General features: G+C 54.6%; 2 protein-coding genes across 3 annotated transcripts in view; both read right to left on the reverse strand.

Moving 5' to 3' along the window:
• The window catches only part of CHST8 (carbohydrate sulfotransferase 8), an 82,396-nt gene that overhangs the window by 14,935 nt on the left and 39,871 nt on the right, over positions 1 to 27,590 (reverse strand). The window lies entirely within an intron of this gene.
• Positions 1,837 to 14,162, reverse strand: LOC116744177. Of its 2 annotated transcripts, none has more exons than XR_004346980.1 (3): positions 13,938 to 14,162; positions 2,482 to 2,881; positions 1,837 to 2,165 (listed from the first exon to the last, which is right to left on the reverse strand). XR_004346980.1 is itself a non-coding variant. In XM_032613559.1 (3 exons), the coding sequence occupies exons 1-3, from the start codon at positions 14,139 to 14,141 to the stop codon at positions 1,899 to 1,901; spliced, it is 630 nt and encodes a 209-aa protein (XP_032469450.1). In that variant the 5' UTR covers positions 14,142 to 14,162; the 3' UTR covers positions 1,837 to 1,898. The 2 variants fall into 2 exon arrangements, 1 of the variants encoding a protein (XP_032469450.1); XM_032613559.1 differs by having other exon boundaries at positions 2,482 to 2,640.

The raw sequence follows: 27,590 nt of genomic DNA on the forward strand, positions 1-27,590 counted from the left end.
TGTACAGTAGGTCCTTATTAGTTATCTATTTTATGTATAGTAGTGTGTATATGTCAATCAGGGAAGGGATTTGAGATGGATGCTGGGTGAGGACTGGACAGGTGGGTAGCTGGAGGGGTGACGGAGGGATGAAGAGGCTATACAGACACAGGCAGGCTCCAGTCCAGCCCCACTGGCCAAAGATGCAGCCTCTGGTCGTGGCTTCCCTGTGGGCAAGATGGACGGGAAGCTCAGTCCCTGACCATCTTTGGCTTCCTTGATGGTCAGGAGGTGGCTTAGGTAACAGCTCCAAGTCAAAGGTAAGCCGGCACCCCCTCTGACCCCCCTTGAGCCCTGAGTGTACATCCTGGCCGCTTCAAAAGACAGCACTTCCCTTTCCACCAAATGCTGAGAGCAATCTCCAATACGTCAGAAGACAAAGCTTCTGTCCATCTTTGATTAAACCAAGGGCCTCCCCCCCAAAAAATGTTTTTTTTTTTATAAAGTCTGGCAAATTTTGATAATGAAACCTTCAGAACATAGAATACCAAAACTTTTCTAATTCCAGCTAGATAAGGAATAATGGTAACGTATTTCAACTTCAGAAGCAAGAAATAACCTTTTATCACCTAATTTAACAACGTTACTGGGAAAATATGTTAGGAGAATGTAAAAACGCTATTTAAATGATAAAATATTCTGTCTTGGATGGCAAGGATTTTAATTGCCACACTCAGAGTCCAAACACACTTCTAAGCCAGCTCTGACAAACACCGCTAATGACATGGTGTCCATAATGAGGTGCGGCGGAGAGGGTCAGCATCTCCCCCGGGATCTGCCAAAACCCAACAGCTGTCTGGGCTCTGCAGTGCTCATGGACATCCCTGCCTTGTGAAGTATGAACCGGTTCGGTATTAATATTAATCGGCCAATGCATTAATATTAATCAGTTAATATATACTTCCCATGACAACAAGAGATAAAGGAATCTTATTATGTGGGGGATCAGGGAACACGGAATATCTAAGTGGATTTCTTTGGGACACACAGCACGAAGGAGCCTAAGCCTCTTACACGTGTCGTCTCCGCAGAGAATAGAACTAGGGCGCACTAGTGGGCAGAGTCAGGAGCAGGAAATGCCTGGGGCAGGGTGAATCCTCTCCAGAGGCAGGGAGATGTTTCCCCTAGTTGGCGAGCAGGTTGGTGGGACCGTGGAGGGTGTGGGCGGCCCTCACACCCCTTCCTCTCAGAATAGCCGTTCCCAGGGGAAGCAGGCTGCACAGCCCACAAGGAGAGAACACAATGGCCCTGCCCTCGACCCCCAACTCTCCTGGTCCCGGTGAAAGGGGTCCATTGCTTCTGGAATGAATCATCTGGGACCTGGTGGGTGCTGAGGACCCAAGGGTGTCTCAAGCACTTCAGCAGGGGAGGTCTTGCTCCCGTTTTGCATGAATGAGAGCATGAATCTCAGAGAGGTCACGTATGCTGCCTGCGTCCACACTGCTGGCCCTGTGGGTGGCAGAGCTGGGGTCCAGGCTAGACCTGTCTGACTCTGTGCCCTTGTTCTAACCATTATGCCACACTGCTTGTCTGTGTCTGGGGACAGCGGGCTGGCCAGGCAGGGGGTCACAGCAGGTCTCACAGAGCCATCACACCGGCATCACATGGACGGAATGAGCACTTGTGCTGCGCACTCTGGGCTTCCTGGGGAGGCCAGCCTGCTGGGCAGTGGCAGGGGGTGTACGGGGCAGAGCTCTCTCCACCAAAGACTGCCTTCCTGCATGCTCGCTTGCAGACAGCTTCCAGAGGCAAAGGCACATCTGAGCACAATTAACATTTTAAGCACTAATTATTTTACTTGGGTGTCTAAGTCTGAGGATCCTTCAATTTCAGTTTAATTGGAGAAAAATGGTCATCAGTTATTGAACAGCGGGAGGGCGGCTCCACGCTTCCCCAGTATCGAGCTTCCCCGATACCGAGCCAAGCTGCGAATCATCCAAACATATGGGTCGCCGTGGCAGCAGCCGTGCCTCTGTGCCAGGCGAGGGTGCGGTGGGCGGGCCTCGGGCACCCTGCCCTGCTGTCCCTGACATCTGCTGGGAAGGCTTTGGGGCCGAGTTACTCGCCTTTTCGTCTTTTCCATTTTGTTCCATTTTCCGCAACAGCATCTGTTGCAAGAAAACCAGCTGCAAGAGGAAATGGGATTCATTACTAAGAGGAGAGCTTATAGCGCCCCCTTCACTCCCCCTTGTACTTGATAATAATCTGAGCTCATAATGAAATCCTCAGGCCCTCCCTGGCATGGCTGGGAGGGTCGGGGGCTGGCAGGGGGTGCACTTACCTGCGGCTGCAAGAGGAAATGGGATTCATTACTAAGAGGAGAGCTTATAGCGCCCCCTTCACTCCCCCTTGTACTTGATAATAATCTGAGCTCATAATGAAATCCTCAGGCCCTCCCTGGCATGGCTGGGAGGGTCGGGGGCTGGCAGGGGGTACACTTACCTGCGGCTGAGGGACATAAGGGCTGTCCTGGACGGGAAGCTCATCTGAGGGGCTTGGGCCAGTGCCCATGGCTGCCTCTCCCTCCTCTGGGGGTGGGCACCCGGTGTCCAGGGTCTCATAGGAAAACCTTGAGGTTTTGGTGCCCACACTTGTGGAAAGCTAAAAGGAATGTTTTATTTTGCTTTGCTTATTGTTTTTCCTTCGGTCCTCTATGAGCAACGAATTAAGAGAATCAATAGTTCTGGGCCCCTGACAGGGAGCTGAGAATGTGGGCCCCAGGAGCCTGGCTGCTGGCGGAGTGGGGCTCTGACACTCTTCTCTGGCAGAGTCTCTGCAGTCTGGATGGCCTGGCCCAAGGCTGGGGGAGGGGGTTGTGGAGGGAGGGGTGGCCCAGGTAGCTCTGGAGAGGAATGAACAAGAGACAAAGGAGAAAGGGTTGGTCTCAGTACATGCCCTTGCTGGGGACCAGAGCCCCCAGTGAGGGCATCTAGTTTTGTGTGCAGCTGGAAGAGCTGAGTTCAGCTGTGACCAGCCGTGGACATGTGACAGGCCCCTGCCCAAGAACGCATCCTTCCGACCCCCACTGACCCCACTCGGTAACCTCCCCTAGTCACAGACTCCCTGACCCCATCAGGGTCTCCTTAGTGCCCCCGTGCTGTCACCACCCTGCTCAGGCCTCATCTCTCTCTCTCTCTCAGCTTCCAGACCCCTGGCCTTTCCTCCCTGGGGAGAGACCCCACTTCCCAGGCAGGCCTGATAGACCACCCTGGTGCAGGGTCTGGGTCCTTCCAGGCCTGCGTCTGGGTGCTGTGGCCCCTCAGTCACGTCAGCTGCCTGGGATCACCCTTAACCCAGGCTCTGGCTTCACAGAGGCCCTTGGGCCCTGCAGGACTCAGGCGATGCAGCCTGTGGACAGAGGAAGGGCAGGAGCCACCCCTCTGAGCGCCTGGCACGGCCCCTCCTCGCCTGATGTGTGCAATGACCCCAATCTTCTCAAGACCCCAGCACTGTGTGAGCCCACTGCACGTGCCCACCCTCTGCAAGGGGCCCCTGCCTCCTTTCCCTGGGGCTCTGATCCTAGAAGGCTGGGTCTCCCACCTCAGCGGCCCACCCACCGCACCCAGAGACCACCCAGGGAAGAGACCACTCTGCTCCCATACCGACCCTGTTGTCCTTGTCAGTGAGGGTATTTGTTGATTCCAGGTACCCTTGTAGAAGCTCCGGACCCTTACAGAAGCCCACAAGGTCGGTGTTATTTTGACCCAACTTGACCCACGAAGAGACAGAGATGCACACATGTTAAGCCACCCAAGGGCGCACAGCTGGTCAGTGGCTGAGCTGGGATTTAAACCCGGTGGTCCTTGGCCCCAGGGTCTGCTCTCCTCCCCACCTACTGCTTTCTCAGGGTCTTGCTGAGCACGGGACACAGGCTGCCCTTGCTATGTCTCCTCAGCACCCAGCTCCCCCATTCCACTCCCAGTCCGCCTGGCCTCTCAGGGGGTTGACTCAGGGTGGGGATTTTCCTTGCTGCCTCCCTCCAGCTTCAGCCTGGGCCGTATCTGAAACAGCTTCTGGAACTTCTCTGACACCCTCAGGCATCTGTGTGCTATTGTGGGACGTGAGCTTCCCAGCCTGAGTTTCTTCTTTAGACTCTCGTTGGCTGTCTGCCTTCAGTCCTGGCTGCCTCCCCCTGGGCTGTGGTCCCTGCTACCTCACTACACCGGCTTCTGCATTAATGAAGGTGGCCTGGCCCCGAGGGTCTGAGCTGTGAGAGTCCCCACGGAGCCCATGAGCAACGGCAGTTCACTGGCCCGCAGCCTCGGTCTCACCAACTCTATAACGGGAAATCAGGGGCTTTGTACCCACAGACGAATGTGTCTCCCAGAGGAAAGGGCGACATGAACGACCTGGCGAAGGAGCGTGCAGCCACTGTGTTCAGATGGTAGGAGCCCCTGGGTGCCCAGGTGTGGACCAGACCCTCCCTCCATCTTCCCCTCCTCAGCTGGGAGCGCCACCCAGGCTGCAAGCAGAAGTGAACCCCGGGGAAGGACGGCCCTGGTGAAGGGAACCTGGGCTGCTGGAGGGGACAGGGCCACAGTCGCTCAGCGGCGCTGGCACCAGAACTGCAGGTGGCACCACCTGGCTGCAGGAGCAAACCCTCCTGCCGGAAGCTGTGGCTTCCACTTCCTGCCTTGCCGGGCTCTAGACTCGCTCCGGTCCTGCATCTCCTTACGTGGAAAATGGGATTACGAGGGGGACTCTGGGGAGGGCGGCAGGGGCTCATCCACGGGAGATGAAAAGCAGAGTGCCCAGGGCTGCTAAGCGCCTGGGGCAAATTTAGATGCGGAACGCTAAGTATCACACAGTGGGATGGTCTGGCTCTAATAGCCCCTCCGGGTCAAAAGAAGAACTGAGTTGGGTGCGGGGCGCAGAGCTAGCCTCGGGCCTGAGGGCAGCGCGGCTTTGGTCCCCGATGGGAGGAGGTGCTGCACAGCGCAGTTCTGTCCACAGGCCCTCACTCGTCTCCTTCTGCTGCCCATCCTGAGACAAATGGGCATCTCCCTCCACGGGACCACGCTTAGAGCTTGTCAGGGGTGTAAACTCTGTAGCTGCACCCAGCAGGCAGACGGAGGGAGAGTCAAGACCAGCCTTCAAGCTGCTTCCACAGTCTCTACCAGAAAGCCACGCCTTCTGTGTGTAGGTGAAGACGAGTTCAAAGCTTAAAAGGCTTCTTTAGAATTGCTTTTGTCATGAAACATTTCATTCACGCAAAAGATGTATAACGTATAAAGTACACAGTACAAAGAAAAAGAGCACGAACATTCAGGTATCTCCAACCAAGCTTAAGAAACAGAGCTTTATTGGTAGTATCAGTGCCACCCAGACTCCCTCAGCCCCTCTGACATCCCTATCCCACCCAGCCAGGAGAGCCACTGCACTGAATTCTGTGTTTATCATTCCCATGCTCTTAAATGTCATTTGTGTTTCTCTTGGCATGTGCTTACATTCCTAAGCAACTTATTTATTTCTGCAAGGTAGCCTGGCATTGGCCACAGTGGGAGTAGTTACACCGCAGACATTGGAGAGTGCTACACATCAGGGCTTTCTCGGTTTGTCCCCTGCACCCAAAGTGCGTTAACCAGAGTGTGTCTGGTTGTAGGCCACCTCCAGGAGGAAGGTATCACCTTCCAGATGAGGCTCCCGTCAGCCGAAGTCAAGTCTCTGAATTAAGGGTGCAGCTGTGAGCCATCATCAGCCCGCACTTATGGGGGCGGGTGATGGGTTCATCACTGGGAAAGCAGATCTGGGCGGGGCAAAGAGCTATAGCAAGATCCAGACTAGAAGTGACCCCGCAAATTTGTCCCCTCATTTTTTTATTCTACGGCTCACAATATTTACAGGCCACTCCCTGGAGTCTTCCCAACCTGAAATTATTTATGACTCAGCATTCAGGGAGGAAAAGCAATTTTCTCGAAATGTCTGATGTCATGATATATAGTCCGCTTGACAGGCATGTGCCCAAACCCATTGCTCTGCAGGCCTGCCCCTCAATTACTATTACCCTGAATTAAAAAAGGAGAATTAATATTGCTTGGCAGGACACTAACTCAAGTAGTATCCAAAGAAAATGCCTAGAGCATCTTCTAGAAAAATACATGCCTTGGAAGAAGTTACAAAATGCACTAGTTATTTGGCCAGAGCATTGTTTCCTAGGGCTCTTTGGTTAAGTGATGCTGGAGTGAAGTGATGTCCAGTCTCCTGGCTCATGGAGGCCCCCTCCTAGCTACTCAAGGCTGCACGGCTGTGTAAGGTCACACCCCTTTACTGAACTTCACTAAGGACCTCATTGCCTGTGTCCAGGTATGCCGTGACAGTAAACTCTAAGAACATGCCTACCAACAGATGAATGGATAAACAAATTGTGGCATATCCGTACAATGGAATGCTCCTGTCTGTAAAAAGAAACAAACTACCGATACACATGGCAACATGGGTGAGCTCACAGACCTCTGAACGAGAACGAAAGAAGCCACACTGTGCGTACTGCAGGATTGCACTTACATGAAATTCTACAACAGGCAAAACTAATCTCTAGAGTCAGAATAAGATCGGTGGTTGCCCGGGGGATGGGGACGCGGAGGTTGAGTGATCAGGTGTATGGAAGCACGTTCTGGGATGAAAGAAATGTTGTATATTTCGATTGGGATGATGGTATACATTTGTCAGAACGCACAATGAATGTGTTTTCCTGTGTATAAATTATTCCTCAATTAAATTGATAAAAAATTGTGTAAACATATTTTAGAACTCTGAAGTGCCATGTTAAGAAAACCTGTCATTTCCATTTTAGAGATCATGCTTGTATCTCAGGAACCAAATGGCAGTTCCTGGAAGGAAAAGGCTTTTATAAAACTGAAAAAAAGAAGTGAACTCAGTAACATTAGCTACGGCTAATTTTCAATGATACTTGAGTAAGCAAAGCAATTTGGAAAAACTGCTCCCCGAGTTTCCCTCCAGAGATTACTCCCGGCTGCAGAAAGTCGCCTCACCCAAGGTCGCATCTTCCCTGGGGCTGCCTGCATCCAGTAACTGGCTGAGGCAGAGCATGAAGGCTCCAGCTCCTTGCATCCATTCAGGGCCATCCCTGCTCCAGAGCTCCATACGGGACTGGCTGACTAAATCACAGTCTGACTCTTCTTCCTCTGCCCGTTCTTGCTTCTCTCCCTTCCCGCACAGGTGTTGATCCGAGAGAACACCTTCCCCCACGCATTCCCTGCACTTCCTCAGAGTCTGCTCCAAAGGAATCAGGCAGTTGGTGCCGGTGGTCTGAGAAAGCAGATGCGAAGATGAAGTGTTAGAGTTGAATCACCTGCTGGCCAGCCAGCAACGAGGACCCTGGACCTGGTGGTAGGTGGAGCAACAGTGTCCCTGGCAAGAGGTAGTAATACAATTGTTAAAATTTTTACTGGTGGTGAGCTAGGATGGCATAGCAGTGGAAGGAAATGCGCTGGTGTATACAAAAATGTGTGAGAAGTTTGAGAAATGTGGGGCAAACAGTAATTTAGGGACAACAGAGTTGGTTGGCTATTGCCTCTTTGGCAGCCTATCAAGAGACCCTCATCTTCTGTAGCAGGAGGACCAGCCCTAGGACTTCATAATAGGAGCAGCAGAGCTGCAGACACAGTTCGTTCTCAGCAATGTCAGGCACCTGATGGAGAAGGAATTGGAGCCTGAGAAACGGGATGGGGACATCTGGATTGATGTATGTGAGGAGAAAAGGGACTATACTCCTGAGAGAGGTGAAGGATCCATAAAACAGGCACCGGCAGGAGCCAGGAGTATACATAGATTCTGCGGGTGTTAGATAAGAAAGCAGAACATCAAGTTGGATAAGGAGGAAGAATTTATAGGGGAGCGTTCTCTTGGGATACAGGATTTAAGAGTATGGCGAGGACCCCAGGTGATGCTGTTAACATGCCGCTAGGATGGCTCTTAGAAACACAGAGCAGGCAATGGCCCACACAAATGAAGCAAGAATGATAGAACTGCTGTGACAGACAGTGGAGGAAGAGATCAAAAGGCTCACAAAGGTGATCATGCCAGCTGATCTATGAAAGGCTAGAGAACTCACCCCATGACTTGAGTTTTGTAGGAGGACCTGAAGGGTACTCCCTTGTCTAAAGCAATAGAGAATGCACTGGTGAGACAGGCACCAGCATCAATGAGAAGCTCAGTGGTGGCTCTCCTGTGTCGGACAGGGCTGAATAAAGAGATGCCATTCTAGATCAGGACTCCCTGATATCAATGGGAGACGATAGGCTCCTGAAATAATACAACCCTCGTGGCGGGGCTTAGCCACCATAAATGAATCTTGATGAGCAGCAATGTCAGAGCCTCAGCCAAGAGAAGCTGGCCTGCAGAAAGCTACGAGGAAGGTTAATAGAACATGTCATCCCAAGGGCAAGAAAGATGGGCAGCCAACAAGGGTATTGACCAATATATACAACCAAAAGAAACCAAGGATGGACGATCAGGAGGTTGAGGGCCGCTGATCCAATAAAATGGCACAATCCCTGGACCAGTTTTCAAATCCAGAACTCAATGACTGAGGGGAGGTCGGGTCCCCAAGAGGAAGAACCTTACGTCATCATGGCAAGTATACACAGTAGTCTTTCCTCAAAGTGACCGGTAGCCATTTATTTGGATAAATGTACACTGCAGGGGTTGGGGGGAATGACATCTAAATAAACTCTTCTAGATTTTTGTCTGAGTTGACATTTACACCTAGGGACTTGGCTCTTGGGAACCGGACATGTAGCCTTTCAGGTAGAGTGAGGGAATATAGGGACCAGGTAATAAATGGTCCATATCTGGCAGACTCCCCCACCCCAGTGATCATTTTCCCCATCTCTGAATGTACAATTGAAATGGACATATGTGATAGTTGGCAGAACCCCTATGTCCTTGACCCATGGGATAAGAGCTACCACAGTAAGGAATACCTAGGAAGCCTTTGGAAGTTACCATATCCCCTGAGCCAAGATATTAAATCAAAGGTAATATTTAATTTTCCATTTTGCCATTCCTGGGGAAATGGCAGAGATGAGTGCTACCTTTAAAGACCTAAAAGATGCAGGAGTAGTCAAACCATCAAATCACCATGTAATTCACTAGTCTAGTCCCTACAAATGACAAATGAGTCCTGGAGGAAGAAAGGAGATCGCTGCAAACTCTATCAAGTTGTAGCCCTAATTGTAATCACTGTGTCGTGTGGTATCTGCTAGATTCACGTGGCCTTGGGTACATGGTATACGACCATGGTTTGACAAATAGATTCTTTTCCATCTCTGTCAAAAAAAAAGTATCAGAGGGCTTCCCTGGTGGCGCAGTGGTTGGGAGTCCGCCTGCCGATGCGGGGGACACGGGTTCGTGCCCCGGTCTGGGAGGATCCCGCATGCCGCGGAGCGGCTGGGCCCGTGAGCCATGGCCGCTGGGCCTGCGCGTCCGGAGCCTGTCCTCCGCAACGGGGGAGGCCGCAGCAGTGAGAGGCCCGCGTAACGCATAAAAAAAAAAAAAAAAAAAAAAAAAAAAAAGTATCAGAAACAGTTCACATTGACTTGGAATGGACAACAGTAGACGCTTAGTTTGCTCCAAAGCTATTTTAACTCTCCTGTCCTCTGTCGTAATAGAGTCCCAATAAACTTCCTGTACGTGAATCTCTGTCTCAGAGTCTGCTTTCCCAAGGAACCAAGCATGCAGTAGGATGAAATGGAAACACAGCTTTGCAATCAGAGGCCAAACCCTGGTTCAGGGCCTGGCAAGACTTAAGTCACAGGCAGAGCTGATTCAGACAGGATCACGTCAACAGCTGCAAGGACTGGGAGCATGACTGAAGCAGAAGGCCAGATTCTTGCCAGAATCTAAGCTGCACCAAGAAACACACCAACCAGCAATTAGGTGACTGAAATCTGGCTGAGGCCTGGCACTAAGACGTTCCTGAAAATGGGCCCCTGTGGTGGCAACTCAGCCAACTGGAAGAAGGGTGGCTGTTTTCAGGACCACGGACAGCTGCAAATGCTATTCCGCCTCCAAGGTTTGGCCCCAGGTCGTGTTCTGGTCTCTGGTTCCAGGAGCCCCTGGAAATGTACAGTGTGAAGTCTGTCAAAACATCACTGTACACAACCAGGTGAGGCCCCGGCCATCAGCATAATCAAGTGAAATGACTGGGACTGAGTGTCAACACCACGGACAGTTCCTCAAACTCAGAAGCCAAGATTTGCACATGTACACGATACCAGTTCTGGGGGCTGATACAAAAATAAATCATTTATCTCCAGAGGGGTTCACTGTCCAGTGGGACAGACACGTAGGTCAACTTATAATCCCCTTTATGGGTCCTTGAACCTCCTGAGATGAGAGAGAGAGAGAGAGAGAGAGAACAAACAGGAGAGGAGAGGAGGAGGGAGGCCCCAAAATGTTAGGATCCACTCGTCTGGCTGAAACTCCATGCTGTGGTTTAATCGCGAGAGTCTAACAGTATGTCTTAAACTGCCAGCCTAGGCCTGTTTCAGAGAGATTCTCCTCTCCCTGGAAAGGGTGTTTCCACTAATTCCCTAAAGTGACATAGTCCAGCAGTGTTTTTGTCCCAGACTCACCTTCCCATGGCACATGGCCACACAGCCTGTGCTGTGCGGGGAAAACCTGTGTCTTCTCAGTTTGGTAACTGCTGACTTTGAACTCAGTATGGCACACGGTTTTCATGACACAGTTCTGCAAACATACCCTCACCCTTGAGGGTCATTGGAGAGGTCCCCTCACCTTCAGAGATTGGGAATTTCTACCAAGGAACCCCACAAACCATTGTGAGGCACTGTTGGAGGGAGCTGCGAGAGGTCTGCTCTATGACCTGGTTTGACTTTCTCTACTCAGGGCTCCTGTGGTTGGTGGATGGTTCCAGCACAGCCACATATTTGCATCTAATTCCAGGACAAGTGGTTGGCATTTATTACAAACTGATTTAGAAAATATTTTAAAGCACATATTTCTTTTAAAAAGTAGTATGGAAGGACTTATAAGGAAAGTGACAGGGTCCTCATTCTTGCCCCTCCTTCTTTCTGAGAGTTAACCTCCCCTAACCAGGCTGCACCTGACCAAAGCCTCGAGCGTGTGGTACCACTTGCCAGGATGGAGCCTTGTCTAGTTCTCTATGGCTCCTTGTTTATCAGCCCCAAATCCCATTATGTCCCTTGACCTTCTCTTTCTGAGAGGTGCCCAGAGCCTGGATGTCAGAGAAGAGAGATCTCATCTTCAACTCTTACCTAAGCATTCAGGGAATATTAGAAGAGACAAAAGTGTGTTTGTAAAAATACGTTAATACACGTGAACTCTTGGGAACAATGTTTTGGGGCTGATGGAATGAGCCTTGAATTCCATTTAACACGCAAGCAGACACAAAATTTCACACCTCTGCATTCACAAATGCAAGTACCACTCGAGCCTCACACTGTGATTTGCAGCAAAAAGTAAATAAATGACTTAATTTCTATTTATTAACCAGCCCTGAGCACACAGGAGAAAACAACAGTGTAATTTGGGATGAACAAGTCCAGACACCGTGTGAGGTGTCTTGAGGATGATCAGAGCCTCAGGGGAGGAAGACAACTGGTCACCCAGCTCTGAAGGAAGGGGAGGGAAGGTTTTCTGCTTCCATGACTTCTGGGGGGATGGGTGACATCGGGGTGGGGATTACCTTTCTCTGCTTTTTATTGCTCCATCTTGTGGGAGTGGGAGAAGAATCAGCTCGGGCTGGTAATAGCCATGGCTGGGAGTGGGCTGGGGAAGAGATTAGGTGGTTGGAACGAAGTTAAAAGTAGACTCTAAATCTCCATGAAGTTACATTTTCCTTGCTCTCTCCCTCTCTCTCTGCAGATGGAAATGGAGAGAGGAGAGTCAAGGCATGCCCTGTGAGTTTAAGTGGTAAATGGATTTCTGAAGGGGGCAGGGTTGGGTGGGGAGCTGTGTCCGATCTCCTTGGACACAGCCCATCCCAGGGAGTCTGGCTGGGAGAGGAGACAGGACTCTCACAGCCTTAATTAATCCCGGCAATTCCCTCTGTGGAACCATCTGTGCCCTTGCCAAAGGACTTGTGCCTCATCTCTCCAGATGTCCAAGAGAACTAATGTGGACATCAGAATAACAGCACACAAGTCCGTACTGGCTTTCTGGCTCATCTGGAGTCCACGACTCCCTGTATCTGACAGAACTGAAGTTTTGAAGTAATACGGGAATGTGTTTGGTAAATTCCACTCTGCTACAGCCACCTGGGTTGCGGCGTTTTGTCAAAAGCCGGGGGATGGCGAGCTCAGAACGGCCGCAGAATCTTTACAAAGGTTGACACGAGTCCTCCTGCCTCTGCAATTGTGCCATTTCCCCAATTAATTTTAATGACAGGGAAGGGCAGAGATCAAATGCTGCCCAAATTTTCCAAACATACATTTTCAGAGCCTTTTGAAGTAGCCAGCTCGTGACCCCATCCTCTCACACAGGCCGAGGGTGGCCAGGGGACACAGCGTCCCCAGATCAGCCCTGGGAAATTATAAGCAGGCAGACACTATGATACATTTATCTAGCAGAATGTTCTCTAGCTGCATGTCATATCCTCATCAAGAATGGGAAAAGGGTAATTGGATTTAAATGTCAAGATGTTCCCAGTGTAGTGTGGAAAAGCACATTTTCTCAGCTACATTTTTTTTGGGGGGGTCTTATGATAATGAAAACTGCAACCACTTGTCCACTTGTTGCTGAAGATGACAGAAAACTCTCCAGGACTCGGGGATAAGTGCTGAGTCACAGCCCAGGGGCCAGGGGCCTGGCTATCAAATGCAGAGCTCATTTGACAGGTGGTCCGGGGAAGAGGGAGAACCCAGGATTAGGCAAGGGGATAGGCTGGGAGGAGAACAAAGTGGAGAAGGCCCAGGGGGAGCCCCAGGGGAACAGATGGCTAGGACACCCATCCTGGAAGGAGGGCGTGACAGGCCCAAGCACTCCCTGGCGCTAATTCCTTCTTGGAGTTCTGTCCTGTGGTCTTTTTTTTTTTTTTGCGGTATGCAGGCCTCTCACCGTTGTGGCCTCTCCCATTGCAGAGCACAGGCTCTGGATGCGCAGGCTCAGCGACCATGGCCCACGGGCCCAGCCGCTCCGTGGCACGTGGGATCCTCCCCGACCAGGGCACGAACCCGCATCCCCTGCATCGGCAGGCGGACTCTCAACCCCTGCGCCACCAGGGAAGCCCGTGTCCTTTTTCTGAATCTTGAAAAGCTGAAGGTAAGGACCGAATGGCAAGGGGAAGTGAACTGTCTCCCCCATTTGTCTCAGCTCTAATCAAGTCCACCTTTATCCCTGGTCACCAGGCAGTCGATTTCCACTGCAGGGGACAGCTCTGAATGGATGTCCCACTGGCCCTGCACTTGGATGTGGAATGACAATGACACACCACACATTCTTTCTTTCATGTACATTGGGGACAGGGCTGTGGGCTGTACCCTACATGGCCACAGACCCCCAACTTCTGTGGTGTGGGGTAAGGAGGTGGGGGGCAGGGTAGTGTGTCTACTGGTGCTAGACCATCTCTTCAGGAACAGGAAGGGAGTCTGGACAGCCCCAAGGACATGGGACCTCTGCAGTGTCCCAGGTCCCCAAACTGCCCATACACACTTACCTGCCAAGGAAGCGGTCACCCAGATTGGCCTGACAGGCACAGACTGTGCATCTAGTCTGAGCTCAAGCAGACCCCACAGAGTGCCTCAGAAGGGTCCTCAGAGGGATCCCTTCTCTGTAAAAGTGAAGCCCCGCTCTCTGGAGATGGCAGTGCCCGGCTAAAGAAACAGCCAGGCGCAGGGGAGAGGAAGCAGGGGAGCCTAAGTGCCCGTAGGAAGCGCCACCCCCCAACCCCTCACCTTCTGGGAGAGGCCCTTGTGATCCCGATGTGCGTCCAGGGTTGAGAGCCCCCGGTTCCACCAATGTCTCCTCCCCCCACCCCCACCCCCATCATGCTCATAGTTGATGAAGAAAGGCGGTTTCCACAGCAGCTGGGAGTGGAGTCCTGGAGGGCACCCGGGAAGGCAGGCAGGACCCCAGGGCAGTACTGAGTCTGGCTTCATCAGTTCCTGGCTAATGCTTCACTGCTGGTTTCCAAAAAGCACCTGGACTTCGAAGCACTCTCTAATCCATCCTCCAGCCTCCTCTCTTGCCCTTGAGGGGTGCAATTCTCAGTTCAGTAAGCACAGCTGACAGGACAGGAATGAAAGCAAATCATTCAGCCTGAGGGCAGAGTTTGGGCTGCTGCTAGGAACTCAGAGGAACACAGGCTTAGGAAGGGATTCCCGAGACTGCCTCCACCCAGAAGGCCTCCAAGACTGTCCCCACGCTGAGAGTCCATGCAGGGGAGCGAGGCTAGAGGTCTTTCTGAGAGAAGGCTGGGTCTCAGGTGTCTGTCTTGGTCACCACAAGTTCTCGGCTTGGTTGAGCTAAGGTCACTTGTGGTCCCTCAGCAAGGAGCTGTCCTTGAGAGAGAGAGAGAGAGAGAGAGAGAGAGAGAGAGAGAGAGAGAGAGAGAGAGAGAGGAGGGACGGAGGGAGGGACAGAGGGAGATGGACTAGGTCTGCCCCCGCCTCTCTTCCACTTCTCCCCAGCCAGGCTGTGTCCAGGGATTGTCTTCATCTCTGCCAACAGCTGGGATGTTTCTAAAGGAAAGCCAGGTCTGGTACTGCTGCCTGCCAGAGAGCACATGCCTTTAGAGGCTGCCCCCGCCCCCCACCCCGGGCCACAGACTTCCTCACCTGAAATGTGCTACAGCCTCTAGGCCACGGCGTGGAGGACCCTCGGGCAGAGACCCCACTCACCCTCTGCTCAGTTTGACGAGGGGAGTGGAGAATGTTTCAGGGACCAACTCGGGAGGATTCGCGGTCGTCACTGGGACCTCATCCCCGACTCACCGTGCAGGGTTTGTACCCACTCCCTCACACCCTGGGCAGGAAGGATACCCCGGCTAAGTCCGAGCTCCCAGGGAGGGGGGCTGGGCATGGTGGGAGGGGCAGCTCTGGGAACAGGAAGCTGGGTCCCCACTCCCAGCAGACTCTGCTGCTGGTGTCCCTCCTGCCTGGGCACAAGTGCCCTCCCTCCTTCTCCCCTCACTGCGCTCCTGCAGTTGGGGTGACAAAGGAAGGGCGCACTCCTTGGAGTTAGGAGCCTGGGGTCTGGCCTGGCTAGCCACCACCCCTTCCTCTCCACCCCACCTGAGGGCAGCACCCCGAGTCACGCTCTGGGGGCACACCCCAGCAGACACACCCTGCTGCTGTCTGCTCACAGAGCAATGAGCCTTGACTAGAAGAATTTACAAGATCATCAACTGAGGTCTCAGCAGCAGGCACAGGGGTGGACTGGGGGCCCCCCGAGCACCGTGCTCCTAGGTGTCAGGTGCGATACACGTAGGAAGCTTCCACTCTTAGGTCACATGTTCTTCTGGAGCTGAAGCTAGAACCAGGGATGATTTCTCTATTCTACTCCATCTTGTGCAGAGAGGGTTGAAGATGGCATACAAGAAATGACAGCATAAATTAAAAGTGGGACTGACAAAGGAAAAGCGAGTGAGGGGCTATAAATGGATTCAGAAGCAAAGCGGAGAGTTGCATTTCACAATGACGCATTCACTTGGGAACAGGCTGTGATATAATAAACAATATAACTGGTCTTTGTCCTGGGGTTCCTGGCACAGAGCTTCAGACTCCCTTGGAATTTCCTGAGTGGTAGGGGTCTTTGTTGTGCTAACGAGGTGACTCTTGCTGGGCCCCTTGAGAGCTTCAGGGTGGGAGCTGGTCACCAGAAAGGTCAACCACCCGCGGTTAGAGGGTTGGAAATTTCAGCGCCTGATGGAGGGGGGGTGGGGGCCTGGAGACTGAGTTCCATCGTTTGGTCCATGATTAATGGATCCTGCCTCTGTTCCGAAACCTCAGTAAGAACTCTGGACACCGAGGTTCAGGGGAGCTCCTAGTTAAACACAATGATGTGTCAGGTGGGTGATGTGCCCTGACTCCATGGGGAAGGACATGGAAGCTCTGGGTTCAAGACCCTCCCGGACTGGCTCTATGTGCATTCTTTATAATGAAACTGTAATTGTGAATATAGCACTTCCCTGGGTTCTGTGAGTCTTTCTAACTAGTTATCAAACTTGAGGGGATCGTGGAAGCCCTGAATTTGTAGCCCATTGGTGAGCAGTGCGGGTGGCCTGGGGACCCCACTTGTGGCTGGTGTCTGCAGGAAGCTCAGTCGTGTGCAGGACTCTGCCCTCCACTTGTGGGGTCTGACACCAACTCTGGGTGTCAGAGTCAGAACTGTGCTGTAGAAGCCACCCCACTCCTAGTGGCGGGAGAAACAGAACATGGGCGTGAGCTTCTCGAAAGCCAACACAGAACCAAGATTCTTGCTGAACCCATCCTTAAATTAAAGGCAACCATGAACTTCAGGGGGCTCTTTTCCAGACCCTCCAAAGAAAGAGGCAGCAACACAGGGAGCACCCCCAGGACATCCAGCTGGACTCACAGGGCAACGATCAGTGTGGTGGCAGCCCTGGCCGGGTTGAAGTGGAGGCTCTGCGGCCCCAGCGTGTGGATGAAGGGCCCTCCCCACACCCGCACCCCGATCTCTTCCATGTGATCAAGGTGCTGAGATGCCTCTCCTGGTTTCCTGAGACTGTGAGCTGCTTCAGGTGGAAATGGGGCCTGAGGCAGCCAGCAAGGAAAACAGAACATCCTCGCACCTCTCCTCTGCCCAGGGTCTTCTTGGGCAAACGAGGAACTTGGGCCACCCTTTGCTGCACAGGGCCCAGAGCTCCAGGGGAAGAACTTGAACTTGTCTCCAATCATTGTTTGCAGACATCTAGACACATAAAGACACATCCTGTGAGATGAAGGTGAAACCGAGTCCCCCTAAAACTGAGTTCCCCTGCCGAGTTTATGATTAACCTCCCTATCCAAAACTTTATTCCCCTTCTGGCCTTGCACCTGTTCCCCTCCGGATTGAGGAATATCAAAGAAAAGGGGGATGGAAGCTGAGCAAGACGCTGCGGGGCCCTCCTGTGTACAGAGGCCTTTCTGTGTCCTCTGTTTCTTGTTTGTAGAAAAAGGCTTTAGTCTCCAAGGCCTTCCCTGAGTTCCAAAGAGCAGATTCAAGCAGTTACTAATTAGGGAAATGAGGGAAGGCAGGAACAAAGGAAAAGCAGTTAAGAAACAACAGTTCAGCAGTAACAGAGTCCTAGTTCCTCCTCAAAGGCTATATGCTTGTTCTGCAGGAACCAACCCCCCCCCCCCACCAGGTGGAGGGTGGTGACCACATGCTGAGGACAAGCGTGTAGACCCCAGACTGGTTGGAGCCAGAGGTCGACGATTAAGATTTCTGAAACACTACCAACCAATCAGAAGAAATTCATGCCCCTTGCAGCACTCACCCCCATCATACCTTTAAAAACCATATGCCCTGACCAGCGAGGAAGATGGATTTGAAACAAGCCTATGTGTCCCATCTTCTCAGTTGGTGCTCTCAGTCAAGAAATATTTCTCTCCTCCAAACTCTGATGACTCGGCTTGTTTGGCTTCACTGTGTGTCGGGCACACGAACTTGGGTTCTACAGCAGAGGGGGCGGCGGCAAATGCCAGACCCTGGGAGGGTCAGGGACAAAAGCACGTCCGAAGGAAAAAGATTACATGTCTGCATCGCCCCGTGCTGAGCTTGGTCCCCATATTATCTCATTTAATTCTCACAATGACCTGTGAGGGAGGCTCTGTGATTAACCTTACAGCCAATTTACATATAGGGAAACGAATCTCAGAGAAGTCAAGTCTCCCTGCTTCATCCTTGCCCCGTCCCAACTGTTTCTCCACACAGCAGCCAGAGTGATCCTTTACAAAGTAAATCAGAACATGTCATTTTCCTATGAAAGCACCTCCAGACCCCGAGGTGGTACCCACAGATATCTCTGCCTGGTAACTTCCCTTGCAATCCCCTCTCCCCACACGTGAGAGACCAGCCTCTAACACACAACACACAGGAGACAGCTAATGTGATGGATGTCACTTCTGAGGGTAAGTTACAGAGACACTGAGATGCCTGTGTGATCTGCTCTGTCCTGCTTCCTTGTTCGGAAAGAACCCAGCTCCTGTGCTGTGAGCTGTCCTATGGAGAGGCCCACAAGCAGGGAACTGAGGGAGTTCTCAGGCCTGGGAGGAATGACCCCTGCCAATGGCTGAGCTTGGAAACATCCACCCTTAGTCAACCCTTCAGGTGAGACTGCTGCCCCAGCTACACCTTGACTGTGGCCTGTTTCGCTCTGAGCGTCCGCTGGATTTCCCTCTAAGCTCCCCTGGTAACTGAGGTCTGGAGCTCCTGGGATGCCCACAAAGCAGGGCACTCTGGTACAAAACAGGGTCGGGCCCATCTCCCCTCCATCTCACCCCTGTTAGATGCCAGCAGACCAGTTCCCTGTGCTTTGTCAGCACTTGGTCAGTTGCTCTTCCTGCCTGTTCCCAGCCCCTCCCACAGGACAAGATGTGGTCCACAGAGGGTGGGGCCGGAAGATGGACTAGAGCAGCTGACACCATGGGCGTGTGAGCTTGTCTCCATCCCAAGGCCCAAAGCTCCCTCAGGGGGCAAGCCTGCCTTAGAATGCACTTCTTCCCTGGGGGGCCCCAGCTCCTCTTGACCTCAGCTCACAGTCTCCCAGGCAGCTGGAAGGGATGGGGTCTGCCGCCTTCCCACCCCACCCCCGTTCTGTGCTCCCCCACATCTCTCTGCCCAGTAGGCTGCAAGCCTCTTGAGGGCAGGTGCACCTCTGGGTACCTGTAGCCAGCCCAGGCATGGCCAGAGGAGAGACCAGGATGCTGACTGAACCAAACCCAAGTATCAGGAGACAGGCTGGGAGCTCTCTCCTGAGACTGCATGAGGCATGGTTATATGAGGTCCAGCCCAGATGCACCAGTTGGCACTACTTCTCCACCTGCCTTCTTTGGATTTGGCAGCTACTCTGAAAGACATCCATTGTTGGGAACTGTGATGTATAGTCCTGGGAAAGCCAGGGGAAGAAGCAGACACTACCCAGAAATCTGAGGGGCACCACCACCCCTGTAATAGGAGCCACCCCCAAAGCAGCATGTGCATACGACCAGATGGAGGCCGTAGACACCACCCTTGGCCCGGCCGGAGCCAGGAGAGGTTTCTGAAAGGGATGGGGTCGTGTTTATTATCCCAAATTTGTCCAGGAAATCACGGGTTGGGCTGCATTCATCTGAAAGAGTAGCTAAGCGGTCTGCACGAGGTGGGCTGGGGGATCTAGAATAAAACAATTCAAATCTCTTCTGGAAATAAAGTTCTGCCTATTAAGCCAGAATTCCTGTTGACTGCCGCAGGTGGGGCTGTGACCCTGCCATGAGGCTAAGGCTGGCTGGAGCCTCCAGGCTCTGCTCACAGCAGGCCCACATTGGTACTCGGCTGCCCACGGCCCTGCCCTTGACCCTTTGAGGACACACCCATCCATGACCCACCACAGGTGGTAGAGCCTGGCTGGTTTCGGGGCTCAGTGGGGCCAGGGCAGCTGGTTTCTGGGCTCAGTGGGGCCAGGGCAGCGGGACTCTGGAAGGAAAGGCAAGGGGAGGCACATAGGTTTTTGCAAACAGCACACAGAGGCTGGCCTGGAATGCAGCCACCAGCCCGCTACAGCGGAAGGCATCCCCAGGGAGCAGATTCACTTGGCACCTGGTCACGGTAATTGCAGCTGAACTTTAAAACCTAACGCAGCAAAACCGCAAATATTTAACATGTGCTCCTCCCCCCAGGAGGCACGGAGGAAACAGGAGCAAATGGCCGGATTCACAACATGAACTCCGAGTCTGCTCACAAAATGGGTTAATAAAGAAGCCAGCCGAGACAAGATGCACAACCCCCGGCAAGTGGCAGCCCCCTGCCCCCAGCGCCGCTCCTCGGGCTGGGGGCAGGAGCCCAGTCAGCCGCAGACTCTCAGCTCCCCTGAGGCCCACTCCAGGACCACGTGGCACACACACGTGCACTGATACTCATGTGCATGGATGCACCTGCCCACAGGCCTGCAGGCTCCCAGCCCCACCCACCGTCCTCGGGTCTCACAGGCAGGACTCCTCGGGTGGTGCTAAGAGCTGCTATGGGAGCTGGTCCAGCCTCCCAGGTTAGCACGAGACTGTGGTCTGGCCCTGCCTTTCTATCCCAAGCTATGAAGATTGAGGACTTCCAGGAGGGGATGCCCACAGTGCCAGGCCTCTCCCCTGGCAGGAACACAGACAGCCTCAGAGCAAGGAAACACGGTTCTGAAGAATGGGAGGTGATGTGGGAGCACCGTAACTTAGGCGCGGCTGGGGAGCTGGACACTTGGCCGTCACTGGTTCCCACGTGACTCTGGACAGAGTGCATCGTCCCAGCAGGTGCACATGCTGGGAGGGGGACCCGTCAGGTCAGGAACAATCGGGGAGTGCGGCCAGGTCTAATGCTGGTGTGCGTTGGGTGCAGCGCTGAGGCTGGGCAGATGGGAGGCCCGAATGCGGGGCCAGCTGTCACTTTTTCTTCCGGCTCCCTTTGCTCACGACCCTCGGCCCACGTCTCCCTCGCCCCTTGCCAGGGGAGCCCCTCCTTTGTGGCAGTTGGGATGAAGATGCAAACCCAGAGCCGCCCTTGCCAAGAGTGGGGCTGGATGCCGTTGTGGAGAGGCAAGTATTTGGTGGGTCTCTCTGCTCTGGAGAAACGGACCCAGCTCCATCCTATTTCCCACCCAGCAGGGAGATCTGAGGCCCGAGACGTTGCCACCACCCCTAGGCTGATGCCTCCCATTTAGGCGGCCCAAGGCCCAGTGTGGCCAGGCCCGCATGACCTGGCTCTGTCCTCTGCCCTACCCACAGCTCCACCTTGCACTCCCAGTGGGCAGCACGGTCATCTCAAGAGATCAGTGGCCTGAGGACCCTCCGCCCAGGTCCACGAAGGCCTCAGGACAGAGTCAGGTCAACTCTAGTCCCCAGCTGACCACCCTCTCTCCCAGGTCCAGGGAGGGAATAAGAGGGATTGTGCAGGATGCCCCCACCCCCTGAGCAGTGACCCTCCTGCCACATCCCGGCTGCTTCTCTCTGGACTGGCAGGAGAGCAGGACCCCCTGCAGGAGAGAGTCCCGAGGGACCCCATTCCAAGCGTCCCAAGTGGCAAGTCCAGCTGAGCCCAGGCCCCCACCCAGCCCACCCTGAGCCGAGTCTCCCCAAAGCGTCTACCGTGACCGGAAGAGGGGACACAAAGGGACAGGGAATGCTGGGGCCAGAGGTCACCTGTGGCTGGACGCCCCAGCCTGGCTCTCCTGGCTTCTCCTCCCACCCGACCCCCTTCCCTGCTCACACCTCTCTACAAAGACCCCCCAGAGTCCCAGGTGAGGACCAGGTCGGGGGTCAGGGGCAGGAAGAGCCACAGAGAAATCCAACCTCTCACTCATGTGGCATTTGGAACAGATGTGGAAGGGAAGGAGGGAAGAGTCACTGCTTTCTACTAAGGAGGACACCAAGGTGCCAGGGGGGAGGAGCTGTCAGAGAAGGGCATGCACTACCTCTAAGACCCCACCCAGGGCCCAGCAGGGAGCCCGGGCTGGTGCAGTGACCAAGGAATGTGCCCCTTGGTTTCTAATTTTCACCTTTCACAAATTTCATTACCAAAAATTCCAGGTTTGAAGGCTTAGAACTTCAGGCTCAGCTCTCAGAATGAGGGTCCTGGAGGAGCCCCGACAGCGGCCAGGCGACGCGCTCCAGGACGGGATGCCCTGGGGTTGTCTCTGGGGCTTTGAGGGCTCAGCCTGGAGCTAAAGGGAGATGCCCTGCCAGGCTCGGGACCTCCTAGCTCTGATCAAGGCTCTGTGACATGCAGAGCTGTAGACCTAGAGACCCAGCTGCGACCCCTCAATCACACCCACAGCCACCCAGCTCCTGACACATCCACACAGTATGACACACCTGCGTGCGCGCGCGCGCGCGCGCACACACACACACACACACACACACACACACACACACACACACACACTCACGGCCCTTGTAACATCTGCCTCCCCACTCCAGGCACGTCACACGCACAGCTGAGTTGGACGGCTCCCCAGAGCTTGGAGAAATCACTACCGGCCCCCTTCCCGCATCACCTGCTGGGTCCCTTCTCCAGGGATCTGCCTTGCAGCAGCTGCAGGCTGGCTCTGCTCCAGCCTGGCCCCTAGCTGGGGTTGGCCCGGGTGGGGCCCCTCCCTCTGGGCCCCCTGGAACAGCCGTGGAGAGGAGGGGCTGCTGGGGATGGCCTGGGCCCCTTCCCCTCCCCCTCCCCCAAGCGGCCACTCTGGGCAACTCCAGGCTTGCTAGGCCCGCCATAGGCAGCAGGCCCTCAGCAGACCCTCTTCTGCCCTGAGGGTTCCAAGGGCGGCAGGCGGGAAGGAGACTGGTGCAGGGGGCAGGCCCAGGCCTGGCCTCCACCCTCTCCAGGGCCATCCCCGGCAGATGGGGCTCACGCAGCAGCACCCTCTGGGCCCGCTCCTGCACGCAGTGGGGGAGGGGCGTCCTCCAGGCTGCAGGCGCACATTTTAAGGTGTCTTCAATTATTCATAGACACTTGGAAGAGCTGCCTGCCTGCTGGAACCCGGCAGCCATCCGCGGAGGACGGCTTCCGCCTCCTCTGGCGGGATGCCAGAGGGGTCCTGGGTGTCTCTATCCAGGATGGGAGGACCACTGTGAAGGCGAGGCCCCCTCATGCTGTCCACGGGGAGAAAGGGGCTGGCCCAGCATCTTCCCCTTCTGAAAGGCTGCATGGGGTTAGGGGCCCCACGCCAGGGTGCAGATACTACCTGTGGGTCAGGGTCTCTAGGGAGGAGGGGGAGGCAACAAAGCAGGAGGCAAGACGGGACCGGGCCAGGGAGTCTGGGGTAGGGTTTGGGTTTCATGGGCAGGAGCCAGTTTAGGGCCTGGGTGGCTGGTAACCAGGGGAACTTGGTCAAGGGTATGTGGCCAAAGGCCAGGGTCATGGAAAGCCTGAAGCCAGAGGAGCTGGCCTCACCCAGGGCCTGCAGAGTGGCTGTTGTGAGCCCCCATGAAGGGCTGGGGCACTGACGAGGAAGGGTCTGTACCTGTTCATGCCCGGGATGTGAGACCTACACCAGGGAGAAAAGTGCCCACATCCTGTTCCTGCCCACCCAGTCTCCCCGTTCCCATCCCATCAACACCCACTTTATCCCCTCCACACTCTCAGCGCCTGCAGTTTGGATAGGGCAACACCACACACACACAGAGACATGTGATCCAGCTGGACCGACCAGCTTAGTGACAAAGCTAGGTGATAATGGAGGCCTGGAGATGCCAGGGCCACCCCCCTGGGGAGAGGCTGCCTGGGAGTGAAGCCCATAAAGGGAAAGCAGAGGCGAAGAATGGAGAAGCTGAGTTCCGATGACGGAGACAGCACCTGAACACAGCCCTACCTGATGCCGTCCATTTCAACTGAGATGGCCCTGTCAACCCAGGACCCTTCTCCCAACGGATTCTCCTCCTCTCTCTGGCACCTGCTTTCTCCAGCAGGAAAGGTACAAATGGGTGAGAACAGAGCTCCAGCCACCACTCCTCCCTTCTAGGCACCAGCTAAGGGGGGAGCGACACTGAGATGGCCCAGGGTAGGGCATCCTGCAGGCACCCCTCTCCCGGAGGGAGGACTCCAAAGGGGTACCCAAGGGGGCTTCAGCCTCTGGCACGTACAGCAGCACCCTGATGACAAACAGAGGCACCTGGCACACACCTTCATGTAGACACACACATGTGTAGATACATACGTGCACAGACACGGGCTTCTAAATGCCTGTGCACGCACACACACGGACACTCAAGAGATACGCGCGCACACACACACACACACACACACATTCTCAAACATGTTCACAGTCATATGCATACACTTACAGATAAGCCCTCAGGCACACCCCAAAGGCCAGGCATTCACCCTCTAGGCTGCTCACACGCACGTGTGTACTCACGAGCCCAGGGCATGCTCACGTTCCCACTAAGCCACGGTGGGACTGCGTGTCGGGAGTGGAAGTGTGACCTGGCTGAGCACTCTCGGACTGCAGGGGAGTGGGACAGAGCCTGACACTGCCTCCTGGTCGCCAGCAGGCCTCGGAGGAGAGCCGTGGATCTCGGGAAGGGCGAGTGCCAGGTGAAAAATGACCAGCTGTCACTCAGCACTTGGTTGAGGCCTCTTGCTCTTGACAAAGAGCTGACACGTTATTGATCCCCTTAGTGTACTCGTACCAGCAGCCTGCGCCGGGGTGAGCTACAGAATTCAAGGAGCAGGGAAGGAAAGGGCCGCGTGGGGGTGAGGGGCGGGGTGCTGGGTCAGCAGTTACGCTCGGGTGGGGAACGGTCCTTTCTCTCCAGAAACCTCATCTCAGCAGTCACGCCCCTTCCAGGTTTGTGTCCCGGTCGTGAGGGCCCAGCCCAGGTTGGAGAGGGGAAGGGGCATAACCAGCGAACAGAGGGAAACTTGATGACAAGACCACAGGAACACTGGGTGTGAGGAAATGTCAGCATTTGGGCCTTTCCCCTGGAGATACTGGAAACATTAAGCTTTCTCTCTTTTTCCTGAAAGAATTCAGTCCACAGCCAGGGCTATAGCTTCAGTCTATCAATTAGCCTTTATTGACCTCCCTCTGACTTCCTTCTTATAGTGCATTTACCTATCCATCCATCTGTCTGTCCATCCATCCATCTATCCACTCACCAACCTGCCCACCCATCCATCCATCCAACTGTTGATCTGTCCATCTGTCCACCCATTTGTTCATCCATCCACCTACCTACCCATATGTCCACCCACCCACCCATCTGTCCATCCATCCATAGGTCCTTCCTTCTTCCCTCCCTCCCTCTCTCCCTTCCTTCCTTCCTTCTTTCATCTGTCCATCCATCCATCCTTCCATCCATTCAACAGTTATTATTAAGCACTTAGCAGGTGCTAAGTCCTGCATCCTTTATGGTGATGGGAGGTGAGAAGGTGGCTGGAGGTGGACAGAGACAGGAACAGACCTGGGCCCTGTCCTGAGGGTGCCCAGTCTTGGAGGACAGAGGACAGAGAACTGAGGGTAGACTAGACTGTTGTGAGCAGGCTCAGGGCGCCCTCTGCTGGTGGCAAGGCACATGCACAGCTCTAAAGCCAACGGGGGCTCTAGGGACCTTGGAACTGGGCTTCAGTGGGTGGTCACAGGGCTCCCAGAAAGGGTCCTGAGGGACCACCAGTGTTCCCACAAAGTTTTCATTTGTGGATATGTGGACTTTGGGCTTCCTGGTGCTACATGCCAGTCACATCTGGGACAAATGGCTTTAATCTGGGGATGGCCATAGGCACAGGCCAAGGATAAACAGAACATGTCTGGTCCGAACAGGCTTCGGCCGCCCTTGCTTGGGCCAGGTCCAAGCACCATTCCTCCCTGTGTCCAGGCTGAGCCAGAGCACAGCAACGGCCAGAGCACGGCCATCCCTGTTGTGGGCTCCCCCACTTCTGACCCCAGTTCCCAGGCTAGGCTGACCCTGCAGGGGGAAAGGAACCAAGGGGTGGCATTTAGGATAGGCAGGCAAGGTCCTGCCCTTGGTAGCTCTGGCCCTGCACACCTTTGCCTGCCCAGCTCCCTGCCTGCTGCATCCTCATGGCTTTGGAGTGGAGACGTTGCCCAGCTCTCATCAGGGCAGGTGCTGGAGTCCACATGGGAGCCCCAGAGGGTTAAAAGAGGGAAAAGGTTGCCCCCTGCAGCGAGCAGACACCAGGACCGGCAGCAGAGCTGCGGCTGGGCGCTTTTGGCTGGAGAACCTCAGCCAACGGGATGGAGTGCGGTGTGTATGTATGTGTGTGTGCGTGTGTACACGTGTGGGTGTGTGTGGACCGCAGGGCCCACATGGCTCCTCCCTGCCCCTCCCAAGGTACCAGGAACCTCAGGTCCTTTCCCTCCTCTGTCAGGCTGGTTCTCTGGTCGGGAAGGTCTGGCCGGGAGTTCCCACTGCTCAGAGGGGTAACTCCAGCCTCTGCAGGAGAGAGCCACCGAGGCACACAGCGGGGCTGCCCCACCTCCCAAACGCTGCCCGTGGAGCAATCAGTGCTGAAGCTCTCGCAGCGGGGAAGCCGGAGCCCAAGTGTCTCCTTGTGGCCCTAAGCCTTCCCATCGTCACCCAGCAGCTGACACGCTGAGTGTGCAGTGGCACTGTCAGGACACAGGCCGGCGGCCTCTCTGGTTGGCTGGAGAGATGTTTGCCGGAGACAGTCACAGGCCGTGTAAAGCCCGGCTTGTTGTGCGTGGTTCTGGTCCCCCTGCACAAGTTTCTTTATTTCTTGTAACTCAAAATAAATTGCCCCAGGCCCCGCTCTGCTGAGGGGAGGCTCGGGCTCAGCCACGCCTGTCCACTCTCTTTCTCTTGAGGGTCCTGAGAAGCCCCCAGGCCTACACAGTCTGGGGCGTCCAGGGAAGGCCCTTTGCCTTCTGTCCTCCTTGGTCATTGCAGGCAGGTGGAGGTCTAACCCTCAGGCACTGTCCAGTCTCCTCAGGTGTCCCCCATTGTCCTGCCACTTCCTTGGACCTGTCACCCCCTACCCAAGGAACCCCAAACACCTACCCCTTCCTAACCTTGGGCAAACTCCATCCCTCTCAGCTTTGGACACGGAATCTGCCTCACATCTTTCAAAGACATTCCCCGTTCCTTTTCCCTAGAACAATTCCTCAGTAAGCTCAGGACTTCCAAAACAGAAGCCAAAAGTTGGGGTAGGCGTCTCCTCAGATACAAACCCGCTCCCTCACAAGGACACAGAGAGACTCGGAAGGAAAAATTCAACTGGGACTAAACACAGATGACTGTCACCATGGCTTATCCGGCAACTCAGCACAGCCCCTTCCTGCCTGCCCTGCAGGTCCCCCTACCCCAGGCCTGTGTCTCCCTCCAAGCCTGTCCCCCCGTGGAGAGGCCTCGCTCTGATCCAGCTTCTCCAGTTTAAGGACCCCCACCTCCCGACCCACATCCGGCTGACAGAAGGTATTTGCCTTATATCAAGGGAAGTGTAAACGGTTTTAAAAAAAACATTTTAGCAGCTTCAGCAACAGTTTGGAAAACATGTATTATTTTGGAGGTGTCAGAGCCCGCCCCCCCCCCCCCCCACCCGCCCTCCACCGTCTCTGGCTCTAGAGTGTCACACCTGTGACACCACCAGGGGGAGAGGGGTCGGCAGGCAGGGCAGTTCCAGGCCCTGGAACCAAGCCTGGGGTCCAGAGACCGCCGTCACGCACAGCAGGAGCTGGGAATCTCCTTCCCTCTCTCCCAGCAGCAACAGGGATTCAGGATTCAAAGGGCAGCTCCATAGGCCTCACCCACAGCCGTGCTCTCACCCCAAACCCACCCCCCCAAGCCCCAGGTGGCTATAGCTCCTCCCCATTGGGTCCAGTGGGGCCCGAGAGCCCTCGGCTGAGTGCGCTGCTTCTGTGCCCTCCCCTGCAGACCAGGAGGCTT

The sequence above is a fragment of the Phocoena sinus genome, chromosome 19 (genome assembly GCF_008692025.1).
Source record: "Phocoena sinus isolate mPhoSin1 chromosome 19, mPhoSin1.pri, whole genome shotgun sequence".
Taxonomy (NCBI): Eukaryota; Metazoa; Chordata; class Mammalia; order Artiodactyla; family Phocoenidae; genus Phocoena; species Phocoena sinus.